The sequence below is a fragment of the Emys orbicularis genome, chromosome 1 (genome assembly GCF_028017835.1).
Source record: "Emys orbicularis isolate rEmyOrb1 chromosome 1, rEmyOrb1.hap1, whole genome shotgun sequence".
In the NCBI taxonomy this organism is placed as follows: Eukaryota; Metazoa; Chordata; order Testudines; family Emydidae; genus Emys; species Emys orbicularis.
The window spans coordinates 133,494,934-133,513,372 of NC_088683.1; the positions used below are offsets into that span (position 1 = coordinate 133,494,934).

General features: G+C 43.8%; 1 protein-coding gene across 1 annotated transcript in view; it reads left to right on the forward strand.

The window, feature by feature from the left end:
- Window positions 1-306: 306 nt before the first annotated feature.
- The window catches only part of ATXN10 (ataxin 10), a 189,586-nt gene continuing 171,453 nt past the window's right edge, over window positions 307-18,439 (forward strand). Inside the window, exons 1-2 of the mRNA XM_065423224.1 lie at window positions 307-593; window positions 12,213-12,404. Coding sequence (XP_065279296.1) covers window positions 307-593; window positions 12,213-12,404 — 479 coding nt within the window. The remainder of the gene's footprint in view (window positions 594-12,212; window positions 12,405-18,439) is intronic.

An 18,439-nucleotide genomic window follows, 5' to 3' on the forward strand; every position in this document is an offset into this window, starting at 1 on the left:
CTACACGCATGCATATACAGATATCACCAGGCCTTAAATTCTCACTATTTCCCAGAGCCCCGGGGCGAGCCAGGGACGGGTTCCTGCGGGTTTGAAAATCTTTACTGGAGCTCCACTCTGGATGGCTCCGTCTGAATTTAACCCCAGGATCTCACCCCTATCAACGCACAGCTGTACACATGCATATCCACACGCATGGATGTACACATATTTAGCACGTCCTCAGATACACACATCTGCACACACACGCCCACGGGTACACGCTACGCATGTGGGACATACATGTCAGTGTGCACACGCCCCCGCATGTCCGTGCCTCACTCGCGCACACGCACGCCGGGCCCTCCCACGTGTGGCCGAGCGGCAGGGGCCGGGCCCGGGCAGTCCCTACCCCAGCGCCGCTCGGGGGCAGGGGGCGGAGCGGGGACGAGGCGCACGATGGCGGCGGCCGGGCTCGAGGCGGCGCTGCCCGCTCTGGCCCAGCAGCTGGGACTCGCCGCCCGAGCGGAGCGGCTCTCGGAGGCCTCGTCGGCCCCCGGCTGCCTGGAGACCGTGCGGCGGCTGACGGGCCTGTTCCGGGAGGCGCGGCCCAGGTAGCGGGGAGGAGGGGCCCCGCGCGGGCCACGTGGGGCTGGGGGTGTGCGCCGGGCCGGGGTGTGGGGCAGGGGGTCAGTGCGGCGAGGAGGGGGTGTGTGCGGGTGTCATGGGGGGTGTATGTGTGTGGGTCGTGTGTGTGCGCGTGTAGTGGGGGTGTAAGGATGTGTGTGGACGTTTCGTTTACCGGTGGTATGGGGCTGTACTGGGGGGCGTATGGGGTGTGTGTGCACGTGTACCGGTGATATGGGGCTGACCTGGTGTGTGTGTACCTGTACGGGGGGGCTATGGGGTGTGTGTGTACCTGTACTGGGGGGCTATGGGGTGTGTGTGTACATGTACTGGGGGGTATATTGGAGTGTATGGCTGTGTGTGTACGTGTACTAGGGTGTGCCTGGTGTGTGTGCTGCTCTGGATGTGGGGAGTTGGTCAGTTCCTGGCCATAGGGGTGTGTGGGGCTGGGGCAGATGTTGGGCCAGTGCAGTGTCTGAGCTGTCTGTGTGTGGGGGGACTGGGAGTACTGGTGAGACTGTAACTGGAGGCAGAGGGGTCTGTGCCTGATTTTCAAGATTAGTTTAAATCCCCCTGCCCTCTCCAGGTAGCCACAGACTAGAGATAATCCTGTCACCTGTGCAGTGATGTCTGGTTTCAGGGCTTTCTTGCTCCCCATTGAAGGGGGTGCTTTGAAATCATGTAACTTAAAAACCAAGTCTGCATGTCAGGCTATAAAGCTCACAACAGCAGCTGTTGTAGTTCTTAAACTCTTATCTTCATTGTGCTTTGCTTACCTGCCAGGGTCTGGGTGGGTCACTGAGTGGGTCTGAGGAAAACAGGACCAGACATATACTGGTGCCCCCTTGCAGGTGCTCTTGCAACCCTATCTTCTCTAATGCTCTACAGCAGTAATGTGTTTCCTGGTCACTTGGAATGATCTGTGAAATGAAGATGGGCTTTTCTTCTTCTGCTAGGCCCCTTGCTAATGAAGCAGACATGTGGCCTGCGAGCCATCACACATGGTTTGGGGTCTGATAGGTAAGGGAAATATAGCTTCCCCCACCTGTACTCTCTGCTCTGTGCATGGATCCTGGGAGTGAGGGAGAGTACGCTTCTCTGTCTCCACTTGTCTCTGTTCCCTGCATGGTCTCTGGTTCAGGGAGACAGTAGCAACCACATCTTTCTCTCCAAGGGCTACCTTCATTACTATTAGGCCTTGTCTAGGTGGGGTTTTAGCCACTGGTGCAGACCACTACTGTAGACACAGCTTACACCAGAGCAGCACAGGTGTGAAACTGGGGTAAACTGCAGCTGTGCAAATTGTGTCTGTGCTAGTGGTTTGCATCAGTGCAGCAACATTCGTAGCTAAAATCCAAATGTAGACAAGGCCTTTGAGTGGGTGGCAAGAGCATGCTTGTTACAATCCAGAATGATGGTGTGCCTGTGCAAAGAAAGATTAGAAAGTGAAATTGACAACTTTTGTAGAAATTAAACAAAGCCCTGTTGAAAGTAAACAAATGGAAAAAAGACATCTTTTCATTTTATTATTATCTTAAATGTTACACAAGGCATGTAGTTAAAGAAAATTCAGACAGAATTGTGATTATTTTTATTTTAGTTTTCATGTAATGGGATCCATATGAGCAGGTCCTTGCACTGATGTAGAGCTGCATTGGCTTCAGTGGCTCTGTTTGGGTGCAAGGGTTGACCCATGTGGATCCAGTTACAAACTAGTGTCCCCCCTAATCCTGTAACTCATATGTTGAAGATAAAAAAATGTAGGTTATTCGTATGTTTGTGTTAAAAATCTAACATATCTACATGTTATTTTTTAAATTCATTTTCTTGAGCTTATATGTTCAAATTCCACTTCCCCTAACCTAGGGTATGGCTATGTTTTGAGCTGGGGGTGTACTTCCAAAGTGGAGGAAACATACGCACGCTAGCTTGATGTGAGCTAGCAAACTAGAAATAGTTAGGTTAGCTAGTCCTGCCCATTCACAGCACAGTGGCTACACTCTATTTTTAGTGTGCTAGTGTGATCAGAACTAGTGAGCTGGGAATTGTGTCCTCAGTTCAAAGTGTGAACATGCTACAATTTTTTTTTATTTTTTTTTAAACCTTTTCAAAACCTAATATTGCTAGTTAGATCCTTCCTTAGTTTTTTTGTCTGGTCTTATGCGTAGGACACTGAAACAGGGCTTAAGATGCAGGGTTGATTCCCTGCTGCGTCACAGCTGCTTTGTGTGACCATGGGCAACTTTCACAATTTGTTTGTCTCATTTGCCTGTGTGTGTGCATGTGTTTAAATACTGCTGTTTGGGAACTTATCTAAGTAGAGCTGGACAAATAACAGATTGTTTGGTTTGATGGCGGTTTTGAAAAACTGTGAAACACAATCATTTTGGGTCAAACAAAGCGTTTCATTTTGAATTTTTGAGCATTTTTAAACGGTTTTGAATTTTTAAGATAAAATTGAAGGAGATTTAGAAAAAGTCATTGAACTAAAAAAATCAAAACATTTAGAAAATGTCAAAACAAAATGTGTTGCGTTTTTTTTTTGCACGTTCTTTGTTTTTTTCACTAGATGAACAATTTGGCAAAACTAACTCAAATTCACAAAATGTGTCATTGTCAGCAAATCTGCATTTTTCGCTAGAAATATGTTTCAGACAGAAAACGTAGCCAAGCTGTGCATCTAAGGATATGTATACACTTCAAATGCTACAGCAGTGCAGCTGCACCACTGTAGTGCTTCAGGATAGGTTTTCCCGTCGGCGTAGGGATTCCACCTCCCAAGAGGTGGTAACATGGTCACACTCAGTGAGTAGCCCTTTATCAGTGGAGTGTTCTTGACTATGGATACACTTACTGGAGCAAAGCAGAATGAGCCCAAACTAGACATTTCAGAGCACGGTGTAGACATCATCTCACAATAACAAAGGCAAAAGAACAAGTTAATTTAATACAGAAATTCTTCCACGTAAAAGGGGGCGAACCTAAGACTGGGAGAGCAGGATCCTCTATATAGAAAATTTAATGTGACTTTCTTATTTATTGAAGTAATAGGTTTACCAGAAATGCATGAAGTTTTGGTGATGCTTAAAGGAACATGGCAATTTAAATCACACTTCTGCCTGAAGTTTTTACTTACTAATATTACAAGTAGCATCAAAAATTAAGCTCTTTGGGGCAGGGACCATTTCTTTGTTCTGTTTGTACAGCACTTCACACAATGAGATCCTGGTCCATAACTAGGGCTCCTAGGTGCTATGGTAATACAAATATTTAATAACAGATTACAGGAAAATATTTTTCTTCACATTTACTTTGTACATTCCACAGCATTTTGAGTATAGTCAATGTCACTGTTTTACCTGTATGTTTGTGGGCCTTTCACATGGCAACAGGAAAGAGGAAAAACTTTAGTTTACCCCACTCACCAAAAAATAAATTGTAAACCCACAAACGTTGACTGGGGGGCTTAGGGGCAAGTGTAGTAGCAGAAACTATTCTTAACAGGCTTCTTACAATTGATTTAAGCCTGCCCAACCATCCCATTCTGTTTAAAATGATTATGCACATAGTTACTTGTATCTTTGGTTAGCAATATTTTCACATAAATACTTTTTAATCTGTGGAAAGAGCACTGCTTTGAGAGGAATGATGGTGTTATTGTAAAGCCCTATACTGGGAACTACATCTGGGTTCTGTACTTGGATCTGTTGCAGACTTGTTGTGTGACCTTGGGCACATCGTTTATGGTATTTTTTTTTCTTCTTTTGGAACTGGCAAGCACCCATAAAACTAATTTATCTCTTTGTGCTTCACTGTCACGTACATGGAATGAACTTCCATATTTTGTTAATAGTGGGAAGATAAATCCATTAATGTGTGGCAGGTGCTCAGATTCTACAGTGAGGAGCAACATAGAAAAACCTATAAATATTGGCATTTAAAATAGTTTGTTGGAAACTGGCAGAATAATCAGATCTTCATATTTTACTAGAATATATTATAAAAAATCATGATGTGCTACCTTTTTCTGAACAAAATTCTTATTTTTTAGATTATCCTTTTAATCCAAACTTCTTATTTCTGTTTATAATATAGGCTATCGCAATAGCTTGAATTTCATGATCCAGTGAACAGTTAAAATGGCTTTCTGAACAATTCCTATGCTGCGCAGCTGCAGTTGGCCAAACAGAATAAGCCTTTATATTTGTGTTGAAAAGCCTTTTGTAACTGTTTTTTACAATACAACCAGCTAGAGTACACTTTAAAAAAACAACAAAACCAAAACTAAAAATCTGTACTTAGAACTTTTGCTTGTCTTTTACCAATTTAAAATAATTGACCATTGTATACTAGAAAGGGGTGGCTCATATTAGCTTCAGGAAAATTTACCAAACATTGTATTCCATGGTATTCCAACTCATGGCATAGGTAAAAATAAAGGGAATTGCTAACAGACTCTGAAAGTTTTTTATTTTTTGCGTAACTTAATTGGTGTACTGCTCTTAAACACTTGCCCTGTTAATGGCTCTGTATGGCATCTTGACTCAACAGAGCAAATGTGACTCTGTCACACGTGGGATTGAATACAGTTGGGTGCTCCTTTACCAGACACTGTCTCTTCAGTGTTTGGAAAAACGTTCCTATGTCTGTGTGGATGTATTTATTTATAGATTCTGTGGAACGTCAGTCTCCAAATCGCATAATCTCCTGGATTTTTGTGTGTGTAAATGGCAGTAGTTGCAACACGTGTCCTTGTCAGTGGGAGGCCTTAGTCAAATACATGTTTTTTTCATATTTTAAAACCAAACAAAATAACTTCTTATGGATCAAGTGAAACACTTTCCTTCCTATCTTTTCTCATGACTGAGGGGCAAATTGTGCACAGTTTTATATCCCTTAGTTACTACTTTGTTTGTTGTTACATCTGAAAACTCAATTAACAAAAGTAACTGGCAACCAAAATATAAGATCACAAAAGAAGGTGATTGTGAACAGGTTATTCATCTAGATGTATAGCACTGACTGTATTGTAAAATAAAATATTTTATTTTGCAGCTATCTGTACTTTAACTTACTAACACTGATTGAGTGACTTTTTTATTGATGGTTTGGTTTATGGGGACATGACCATTTTTGGTGTAAGTATGACAGAATTCATTATCCTGTATGGCTGGATATTTGATGGATAATGAATTCTGTCATACTTACACCAAAAATGGTCAAGCATTACATTAATGAAACATAATCTCTTTATGTACCATGATTATTGTCGCCTGTGTTGATTAACATTTCTTCCCCATTTTTATCTCCTTTTGGCCCAGTATTTAGCTCAGAAGGTATTTTGCTACTGCCTCTCTCAAGATGTAGCATTTAAATGCTCCTTTGATCTTGTGTGCACCTTAAATCCATCTAAGGGTCAAAGTGGCTGGATTTCTGGTTTTCCATGTCAGCTGCATCTGGCTGGCGGTGTTGGATTGAGTTAAACTCTCTGTTCTTAAAGTGACACTATGCTGCACTTTCTTGTGTAGCAGAGTTTCCCCAGAATTCATACTGTATCAAATATGAATTACTGACTGGCTTTAATCTGTCACATTCATCCCCTTTCTAAACATAAATTTTGAAAAAATAAATAAATATGCCAGCAGCTATATTCTGGAAGCTTTTCACACATCTGTGTGTGACAGACGACCTGGAGATTTATGCTTGCTGCTTTTGTGAGAAATGTGCGTGTAAGCTCCAGCATAACATTTTAGCATCAATTCTCTTCATCTGCGTTAACTCTGTGAGAGTGGAATAGCCTGTACATAGGAGGAAACCTCCACTCATATAATTACAATTCTAATTTTTTTTTTTAGACCCCACATCATGGCAAGATATTCTCAAGAGTTGCATAGTTTTTCGCCTGTTCTAGCAGTTACTTGGTAAGCTAGACAAAGGTAATTTTTTCTCCCTTTGCATTCCCAGGAGTGCAGGTTGGTGTAGTCAATCTTGAACTAGCTGCCTCTTCCATCCATCGCTCTCCTCATCGTGTGAAGTCCCTTGCTCCATAATAATCATTACAGTAATGCATACAGGCCCCAACTGAGATAGGAGCTCCGTTGTGCTGTGCATTGCACGTGCACAGAGTACAATAGATCTTGCATTGGAGAGTTTACAAACTAAATCAAGACAAAAGGTGGGGAGAAAAAATATTCCCATTTTAGAGTTGAGGAATTGAGGTAGAGAGATTGTGACTTGCATTCACTCACATAGGAGGTCTGTGGAAGAGGTTGGGAATTGAGCCCAGATCCCTGAGCTCCATTCCAGTGTCTTAACCACTACACTTTTTGAGATTATGCTTTCCCTTTGCTCTTCACGTGAAAGTACAGTATTAGCTCCTTATAGAACTTGGTTTCATCAGTATAGGCCTGATTCAAAGCCCATTGGAGTTAATGGAAAGCTTTTGAAAACGTGGAGTTAAGGTTGCAACCACACAATGGTGCTCTGTTTTCCTTGTGCCCTTCTTGAACGTGAGAGTTCAAATCCTTGAATTCACATTTGGGAGGAAGAAACCAGGGAATGCACACTTAAAGTTACCACAGAAGATATCAGGGCCAGGGATCATCCATTGATGTTGAAAGGCAATAAATTAAAACTGGTAAAAGAAAGTGAATATTTACAAAAAAGGATAATAACTGGTGGAATTCCCTGTTACAGGGTATGTACACCAACGGCCTAGTAAGATTTAAACACTTTTAAACATTTAATGGATAACCAGGGATCTAGATCTTCATGTTTCAGGATATAAACTTTCCACTAACTTTCTGGGACTAGAGAAACTTCTTTCTGGGCAGGTTATTTTATTATGTAGTTTCTTGTTCCTTCCTCTAAAGCAGTGGTTTTCAACCTGTGGGCAGCAGACCCCTGGAGGTCTGCAGACTATGTCTAAGACTTCCAAAGAGGTCTGCACCTCCATTTGAAAATTTTTAGGGGTGCAGTCCGAGCTCGGATGCTCTGACCAGCCACACAGGAAAAGCCCCGGGAAAATTTGAATTCCTTTTACTGTCTGGGCAGTTTGAATCTCATTTCCTGTTTGGACATCGTGGCGAGCTGAGCAGCACTGGCAACGATGCAGAGCTCTCCAGCAGAGATGGCCGTGCAATCCCAGAATAGAAAGAGGGCCCCAGTATGGACTGATCGGGAGGTCTTGGATCTGATCGCTGTGTGGGGCGATGAGTCCGTGCTTTCCGAGCTGCGATCGAAAAGACGGAATGCAAAGATCTACGAGAAGATCTCAAAAGCCATGACAGAGAGAGGATACAGCCGGGATGCAACGCAGTGCCGCGTGAAAATCAAGGAGCTGAGACAAGGGTACCAGAAGACCAAAGAGGCAAACGGACGCTCCGGATCCCAGCCCCAGACATGCCGTTTCTACGAGGCACTGCATTCCATCCTAGGTGCGGCCGCCACCACTACCCCACCACTGACCGTGGACTCTGAGGATGGGATATTGTCGACGGCCGGTTCCTCGGAGATGTTAGCGGACGGGGAAGATGAGGAGATGAGGAGGACGAGGCAGTCGACAGCACTTACAACGCTGATTTCCCAGACAGCCAGGATCTCTTCATCACCCTCACAGAGATCCCCTACCAACCGTCCCCAGGCGTTAACCCTGACCCAGAATCAGGGGAAGGATCAACCAGTAAGTGTTTTAAACATGTAAACATTTATTTTTAACAGAACATTCATATTAACAGTGGGTTTTTCATGATTGGTTTGCCCTAGGCGCTCTACTGTTTAGTCCTTGCCAGTGCAGCTACAGTAAAATTCGGTCTATATGTCCGGGGATAGAGCTGAAATCCTCATGGGACATCTCCATGAAGCTCTCCTGGAGGTAATTGGAAAGCCTTTGCATGAGGTTCCTTGGGAGAGCAGCCTTATTGTGTCCTCCGTAGTAGGAAACGTTTCCGCGCCAGGAGATCATCAAGTACTCCGGGATCATTGCCTTGCAGAGCAGGGCAGCATACGGCCCTGGTCTTTGCAGGCTTTCCCGAAGCAGCCGTTCTTTCTCGGTCTCTGAAATCCTCATCAGAGTGATGTCGCTCATGGTGACCTGCTTTGAATTAGGTAGGGGAATGTTAGTATTGGGACTGCTTGCCTGTTCCATTACAGAACTGTAACCGGCGGTTTACAGCCACGCGGTGGAGGCGGGAGAGGGGCAGCATACAGGGATCTTTCCCTGGGACAGCCGCGAGGGGGTGGGATGGGGTAGAGTTCATGCTTGCCGGATTGCTGGCAGCAGGAACTGGCCAACGCTAGGAGCATTGCTTTGACCGTGAAAGGAGGCCAGTGCTATTATTAAAGTTTTAAGCAGCCACAAGTCTACGGCTTACCATGTCAGCCTGCTACCCAAATTCCGCTGTCCTGCCCCGCTTCTCTGATCTGCACTGCAGGACCCCAGGCACTGAATGCGAAGGCCGATAATTCAACCTTGTCCTGAGTGCGCATGTGATAGGTGCTGTGCATGGTCTTGTTCACAGAGAAAGACTATGTTCTTTGTTCACAACAAAATTTATCTTTCTGAGGAATTCACTCCCTTTTTCCCATCCCACAGCTGCGACTGTCTCCCGACCTACCCTGGCATCACACTCCCAGAGGCTGGCGCAGATTAGGCGTAGAAAGAAAAGGACACGGGACGACATGTTCTCAGAACTTATGGGCTGCTCCCGAGCCGAGGCAGCCCAGTAGACCCAGTGGAGGGAGAACATGTCCCGAATCCATCGAGCACACATTGAACGGGAGGAGAGGTGGCGGCAGGAAGACCAGCAGGCGACTCAAACGCTGCTTGTACTAATGAGGGAGCAAACGGACACGCTCCGGCGCCTTGTGGATGTTCTGCAGGACCGGAGGCAGGAGGACAGAGCCCCGCTGCAGTCTATCTGTAACCACCCTCCCCCGCCACAAAGTCCCATACCCCCCTCACCAAAAGTACCAAGAAAGAGGGGCGGCAGAGTCCGTGAAAACTCTCACTCCACCCCTGCAGACTGCTCAAGGAGCAGAAGGCTGTCATTCCCCAAAATTTGATAAGTCCTTTCCTTCCCGCCTCACCCAAGCCCCCATCCCAGTTTCATCCCCTAACTGTGTAGTTGCTAATAAAAAATACTTTCCTGTTAGTTACTGTTTCCATCATGTTCTTTTTGAGGAGAGTCTGTTTGAAGGGGGGGAAGAGGGTTGGTAATTGGACAGGACAGTCACCTTTACCAGGGTACAGACGCGGGGGCAGGTTCAGCAGCAGGGCACACACACATGGCAGTCACTAGGCACCCTGGTCAGTCTGGGTGGTGGTTTTCATGTTCTGTGTGTGGGGGGGCTATGTGACTTTGTGGCGGGGGAGGGCGGTTAGAGATCTTATGCAATGGTCCTTACCCTGGATCACAGAGCCATGCAGCAGGGGATCTGTAACCGTCCTCCCCCTGCCACAAAGTCACATAGCCCCCACACACAGAGTCCCGAACAGGAGGGGTGGCAGGCTCCGTTGAAACAACCAGTCCACCAGTGCGGAGCCTGTCATTCCTCGAGTTTAGAAGCGTCCTTTGCATCACTACACTACACCCGCTTCCCACCAGAGTCTGCGTCCCAAAAGCACACTCCACCACCATTCTGCACTTGCTCAGACGGTAGTTGAAGAGTTCTTTTTCAGTGTCCAGGGCGCCTGTATAGGGCTTCATGAGCCAGGGCATTAGCGGGTAGGCTGGGTCCCCGAGGATGACTATAGGCATCTCCACATCCCCAAGAGTTATTTTGTGGTCCGGGAAGTAAATACCTTCCTGCAGCCATCTAAACAGACCAGAGTTCCTGAAAACACGAGTGTCATGAACCTTGCCCGGCCATCCGACTTTGATGTTTGTAAAACGTCCCCTATTGTCCACCAGTGCTTGCAGCACCATTGAAAAGTAGCCCTTTCGGTTAATGTACTGGCTGGCCTGGTGGTCCGGTCCCAGGATAGGAATGTGAGTTCCATCTATAGCCCCACCGCAGTTTGGGAATCCCATCGCAGCGAAGCCATCTATGATGACCTGCACGTTTCCAAGGGTCACTACCTTTGACAGCAGTACCTCAACGATTGCGTTGGCTACTTGCATCACAACAACCCCCACGGTAGATTTGCCCACGCCAAAGTGGTTCGCGACTGACCGGTAGCTGTCTGGCGTTGCAAGCTTCCAGAGGGCTATGGCCACTCGCTTCTGGACAGTCAGGGCTGCTCGCATCCGGGTGTCCTTGCGCTTCAGGGCAGGGGACAGCAACTCACAAAGTTCCAGGAAAGTTCCCTTCTGCATCCGAAAGTTTCGCAGCCACTGTGATTCATCCCAGACCTGCAGCACTATGCGGTCCCACCAGTCCGTGCTTGTTTCCCGGGCCCAGAATCGCCGTTCCACAGCATCAACATGACCCATTGCCACCATTATGTCCACGGCGCGGGGTCCCGTGCTTTGTGACAGGTCTGTGCCACTCTCAGACTTCATGTCCTCACCGCGCTGCTGTAGCCTCCTCGCCCGATTTCTCAGCATCTGCCTCTGGAAAAGGTGGATGATAAGGTGCGAGGTGTTGACAACGGCCATAACTGCAGCGATGGTCGCAGCGGGCTCCATGCTCGCAGTGCTGTGGCGTCCGCGCTGTCACTGACCAGAAAAGTGCGCGAACTGATTGCCCGCCGGCACTTTCAGGGAGGGATGGCGGGAGTGACGGTTGGATGACGACAGTTACCCAAAACCACCCTCGACACATTTTTTTCCCCAGAAGGTATTGTGGGCTCGACCCAGAATTCCAATGGGCAGCGGGGACTGCGGGAACTGTGGGATAGCTGCCCACTGTGCACCGCTTCCAGTGTCGACGCTTGCCCCGTTAGTGTGGACTCACAAAGTCGAATTACTGTCCTTAGTGTGGATACACACGTTCGACTTTGTAATATTGATTCCACATATTCGATTTAAGTAAAATCGAACTACTCTCGTAGTGTAGACATACCCTTAGACTGCTTTTGGTCTGAGAGTTGTTTCTTAGAGTTCCATGAAAACTAAGTCAGTATATGACCTGTACTCAGTAATGATTGCTGTTTGCTATGTTGAAAGGATAGTGAGAGGTGTGTGTCACTTAAGACTTATGAAGGCTTCTACACTGTGCTGACTAAAATTTATATTTTCCACGATGCACAAGGTTGTTGTGGTTTTTTTTTTTAGTCCTCATGATGAACTGGAATGCAGAATTATTTTAACTCTGCTAAGTACATGCTTGGCATATCTTAAAATAAGGCCCTTGATTTCTGGGGAGGGCAAGGTTTTACAGGAATAGAGAGTTCACTTTATATAACTTAAAAAATTAGTATGGGCCTTTTGGATTTTTCTAACGCTTAATAGTGAGTCCCCTCTACTCAAAGCTTTGGTGTGTCATGACGGTTAAGTTTTCTTATTGCAGAAATATATTACAGTATTATGTCAACTCTTCGGTGTTAAATTTTAAATAAACATGACTTGAATAATAAGCTTCATGAGAGATTTTCTTGTCTAACCAATATTTCCCCACCCTATTTATAATCCTCCTTTACTCACTGCAGTTATACTTTATTTCAGAGAAATGGCAGAAGAAAGTATGTTCCAGAGTCTCCTGAAAATCTTGACTAAAGCCTCATGTGAAATGGAATTGGCCTGCAAGGATTCCATGGAACTGATAACTCTAGACACATGTCTGCTGCTTATAGCAGAATGTTTCAGATGTCTACGGAATGCCTGTGTTCGGTGTGCCAAGAATCAAGATGTTATGAGGTATAGTTATGATCCTTATTAACAAACACAAATTTTAGAGAGTTTAAATTGTTTTGGTGCTTTATCTTTTATTTTACCCTGTTGTGTTCTTATTTGACTTGTAAGTATATTAACTGATATTTCCCACTTAACAGAATTCTTTAAGAAAATATTTAGATTAAAATAATTATAAAAATTCATATGTCAGAGTTAAGGTTGCTGGATTGTGATGAAAATATTCATTTCTTTATCCTCTGAATAATGGAAGTTGATTATGTGATCAGTATAATATTTATGATGTTAACTTTAATTTTTTAGCTTCCAAGTGGATTGGTTTTGTAAATGATATGATAGGGAATATATTCTTAGAAGTCAGCAACTTTAGCTGACTTTTGAAATGAAGGATGATTTAATGTTTTTTTTAATACATGTAGGTTTACATCTTGCGTATGACAAAATACATTCAATATTTGTGTGTGCTATCTGGAATAAATTGTACACTTCCACAAATGTGGACTGGTAGTCTAATATTAATGGATGTGAAGATCTGGATTCTGCCCTCAATTATGTAGTCTCATCTCCATTTATTTCAGGTTGCATGGGTGTATTTCAAGCAGAATTTAGTTTTAATTTCTTAGATTCAGTCATCCACTCTGGATTTGCAAAAAACTGTAAAAATAAATGTTAAAGAGCCAGTAATACTTTGCTCTTAAAGTACTTCTCATTTTCAAAACGCTGTTAAAAATTTAGCTAGTTAAACCGTAAAAGCTAGCCAGAAAATAGCTATATCAAGGTTGCTGGATTATGTGAAACTGGTGTTCAAAATCTCAAAAATTACTCTTTCTGGGACTTTTCAAACCTGACTTTACTGAATTGCTGAGATATAGTATTCTATACGAGATAGCAATTGTCCTATATTGGGGCAGAACAGATGAAGTTAAATAACAGAACTCCATAAATACTGTGATAGTGTTCAGATGAGGATGTTGCGTCTGATAATTTTTTTTTTAAAGACTTGCATAACTGAAAAAGGCTGTGAATGGAATTTCCTGGTAATAGCAATAAATGACTGTTTAAATATGTTCTGTATTGCTGCTTCCTCATTTTAAATGTTTCAGGCTGTAGTGTTTACTTAGAATCCAAAATGAGGGTTGTATAATATTTTGTGGTTGCATCCTATGACAGCAAACTATTCAGACATTCTCAAACTACTGTAGTCTTCTTTGCACTCAACAAAATGTTTAAAGGGTTGTTGCCTTATTTCCCACCACAACAATTAAGCACAAATGCATCTAAAATTCTGAAACATACAAATTTAGGTGAAATTATTAGTCATGTTTGTAAATATTTTCCAGATTCTTAGAGTTAAATCTTCGATATTTATTTAAAGTAATTTAAAAAGTTTTAGTGTATTTAAAAATGAAGATTTATAAGTTTTATAAAAAACATACCATCTAACACACAATTTCCATAATTACAGTCTATTTGCTAGGGGCCTGGATAAATGAATATAGTTGCACAGATGAACTATTAGTCCTGGAGGAATTGTGCGCCATTGCGCATGCACAGAATTCATGTGCTGCATGCATATATTTATTTATTTATTTATTTATTTATTTTTTTGGTGTGCAGAAAATAGCTTCTGCTGGAAAGGTGCTGCAGTTCTGCCTTTTGCCCACCAGAGGGCGCTGTGGTGCTAGAACAGAGCAGCTGCTCCTGGCTAGCCCCAGCTACGAGAGAAGAGAGAGAGCCTGCAGTGCCTTCTTCACAGTGCCTGTCGGGCCAGGTCGGGAGACAGACAGCATGGGGATGCTGGAGGGTCATAGATGGGCTCATAAGGGCTAGTGGGGGAGGACAGACTGGGGTGGGGGCTGAATGGGATTGGAGGTGCAGGGCCACAGGGGGGAGGGAGATGCAGGGTGACATGGAGACAGGAAAGGGGGTGTAGGGCCACATGGGGGTGGCTGAATGGGGGCATAGAGACACATGGGGACGGGGTGCAGGGACACATGAAGATGAGGGGAGGGGGCTGGCTGAGGGAGTGTAAGGACACCGGCACAGGGAGGGGGTGCAGGGCTACATGGGGTAAGGTGGATGGCTGAGAGGGGGGCACAGAGACATGGGGACAGAGGGGAGGGGCACATGGAGATTAGGGGAAGGGACTGGATGAGGGGGTACAGGGACACATGAACACGGGCAGGGGGTGCAGGGCTACGTGGGAGAAGGGATGACTGAGTGGGGCACAGAGACACATGGGGACAGAGGGGAGGGAGTGCAGGGACACATGGAGATGGGGGAGGGGGCTGGCTAAGGGGGTGTAGGGCTACATGGGGACGGGGGAAGGGTGCCGGGACATATGGGGATGGGAGGGAATGGGTGTCTGGGATGGAGGGACACCTGGACAAGGCGTGCAGGGACACATGGGGACAGGGGCAGATGTGCCTGACTGAATGGGAGAGGCTAGGGGTCAGGCAGGGTCTGAATGGGGGAAGCTCCCTAAAAATCCCTCCCCCACCCCCAAAAAAAACCCTGTTCCATACTTTTCCCACCCATACCCAACAACCCTCCAAGTTTACACCCAGGCTTCGTCCCAGCAATTACTTTCCTCTCCCTCAGCTCCTCTGTTACCCCTGACTGTCCCAAGCCTTTGCATTGCTTCTGAGGGGTGCGGGAAATATGGTTCTGTATTGTAGTTTAAATTAATTATTACTCAAAGTTCTGTATTAATATGCCTAGTAGGAATCTGATTGTCAAAAAAACATTTCCTGAATCTTTTTTGTTGTTTGTATTGTTACATACATACTTGCTGACAGGTATTTTGAAATGAATTACCAAAATAATTGAAACTGGTGTGATTATATGGTGTTATTTTGACAAAATATGCAGAATTTTAAAATATTGTATGTAGATTTTAATTTTTTTGGTGCAGAATTCCCCCAGGAGTAAAGTACACCTCTACCTCGATATAACGCTGTCCTTGGGAGCCAAAAAATCTTACCGCGTTATAGGTGAAACCACGTTATATTGAACTTGCTTTGATCCACCTGAGTACGCAGCCCCGCCCCCCCGGAGCACTGCTTTACCACGTTGTATCCGAATTCGTGTTATATCGGGTCGCGTTATATTGAGGTAGCGGTGTAAACATAAGAAGCACACAGTTGTGTGATGGCATATTTTAAAAGCGAGGAAAGTGGTAGTATACATTTTCTGTAAATTTACTATGAGTTATAGAAATGCAGTTTGGGAGTCCAAACTCAAAGTTGTGTTTTAAAAAAATGTTTTTACAATGAATTTCAGTACAGGTTGAAGATGTCAGTTAGCAGCACTTAGAAATGAAGTATTCCCTGTATCCCTGGAACAAGAATAGCAATGACCGTGCAAGTTTCTTCTTGTCAGCATACCTCAACCTAGATTGGGAAAAGCTACCTCTTTTTCATCCTTCACAAAACAGGGTGAAAAACACTGGAAAAACTCAATCATTTCAAGTCAATCTGAAAAAATTGGGTTGATTCCAAATGAAATTTTGTCGAGTCCTTGATTTGACAACAAAAATTAAAAAATGGGTTTGGTTCAAATTGAACTGGATATTTTTTGTTGGCTCTTCCTCCCTTGAACCAAAAAATCCATTATTTATTCAGTTCTACTCAAAATACTGCCAGAGCTGATGGTGTCTCCTATGATGTGTACACCTAAGAGGACCATTGACTAGCTATGACGTTATGTTTAGTGTCCGTGTAGGAGTTAATTATTGAGTCTATTATTCAGTGAGTAAGAAAAAAGATGTTGCCTCCAATGGTTGCATTTCTGTGCCAGACTGATGATAGCCTCAGCAGCCAATTAATGCGAGTTGATGCATTTTGACAAGAAACTGAATTCTAATAGCCAAACTTGCTGTAGCTTGGCTACATGTGTAAAGGCACCTTTTGCATAGTAGGGATTATTCGTAGAGGTCTATTTTGGCTTTGCCACAATCCCCATGTACACGGGCAGTGTGCGTAGCCTTCTGCTCCTTAAATAACCTGGGAGACACTTGGGATGGGCCCCAGTGTGGCCCATAGTGATTTTTTTTTAATTGCCATAAAGGCACAGTTTGTTCAGGATTAAATGTTCAGGAATTGTGGATGGAGGGAAAATGATCAGCGGAATTTGGTGTCAAGTTTGCAATATGCGGGGTTTAGAAATTTAAACCTTTTTGATGGTATTTAAAATCAGACTAATACTTAACTAAGGATTTTCAGGAAGGAATTCTAAGGGTTTGAAACAAATAAGAGCCTTGGATGAAAGTATCTGGAGGCTGTCACTTCATTCTTCCTAAGTGATTTTGTTCACTTGGCTCACTGCAAAGAAACTCATGTTTCATACATGTGGACTCCTCTTTGATTTAAAGCCTAGTTAAAAGGGGCCCAAGTTGTCACTGAAAACATATGCAGAAATGACAACATTTAAAAAAAAATATTCAGCTTGGAGCTAAATTTACAGATTCTTAAATATTCCTGTTTGCACTGCTCACTGGAGAGAGTGGTGTGCTCCATGGGAGGTGGAGAGCTTACTGGCACAAATTCTCTGCCTCCAGGATAACTTTTGATTATGGAACTGTTTGAATACTTTGACTCTAATTGTCTTTTCTGGCAAGCTCTGAGCTGGTGGTCTTCCATTCCTCCCTCTGAACTAGAGTTAGGATCCATGACCACCTGGAATTTTCCTTGCTCTTATTCCATGGTTTTGAATATTTCCTAATGAATTAACCCCTTGGTTCTTAATTTGACTTGAGCCATTTTTGTCTGGTATTTTAAAACCCTGATAGTTAATGGTAGTGCATAATATACTGGGGCATTGATGGCATATTTCATAACTACTTAAACTATCTGAAGTTTTACTTTATGAAAATATTTCCATTTAATTATAGAAATGCCCAACTAAATTCTAACAAATTTGGATTTTTGAAGCTCGAAGAGGGAAAAGACTGAATCTGGTTTCAGTAAGCGTCATTTTATATGACACATTATGATAAGTAAGCTGTTCCGATGGTAATGCTTTATGATACTATTCAGAGCATTGAGGTGTACAAGTGGTGGACTGCTAAGGTAGTTGTCCCTGGTGGTTCAGAAGGGAAGGGGTACACCATCAGATAAGCTTTTACTGCTTTCCTTTTAGCCAATGGTGTATAGTGTAGCCGGGTTTGTTTTTAAGAGGGGAGTTGAGGACACAGTGGGCTGGTCAGTCTCGTTCAGGAATGACCTTTGGGTTGGGACCTATGAATAGAATGGGAAAAGATATAATGTAGCATATGACTATACAAAAACATTAATTGTACATATTCAATATTTAAAGGTAAATTACAACAAAAATAATGATAGTGCAAGCAATTCATTCTTTAAAGATAAAATGTGAATTTATACGGTGCCTTTTCTTTGAACTGCATCTAGCCCAATGGTGTTCTGCTCCATAATTATTAGGGATCCGAGGTGCTACAAATAGTAATCCTAGGTAATACAAATAATAACTCCCTATTGTTTTAGTGGTAGTGCAGTGACTATAGACAAATGAAGTAGCTATTGTGTGAACTGGTTTCAATGCACACAGCCTGTGATATCCTTAGAACTTATTGAATGAGGAAGTGTCAGCCATGGAACTGGGGTTATCCCTTAATGTGTTTGGAAAGTAATACAAATCTCTAATATCCACCTGGAGAGGTTCCAGGGATTAACAGAACAGACTGATCTGAAAGACAGCATCTCTAACAATACTGAGCCCCACTCCATCCCAAATATGCACCTGCTGCACTGACATCTACCCAGCATGCATCGGGTGGGTATAAAAACCCAAATCCTTGTGAGGGACATGAAACTGCAAACTTTTAGCTCAGAAGTGAAAGTATGGTTATGCTAACAGTCTGAAATGAAAAGTTAACGTTTTGTTTACAAGTGTCAGAGACCCAGGTCCTCCCCAATATGACTTTGTCTGTGGTGCTTGATTCTGCATCCACTGAAGTCAGGTGAGAGGCTTCAGTGAGATTAGGATCAATCTGTGATGTTTTGTGATGTAACTCCATACAG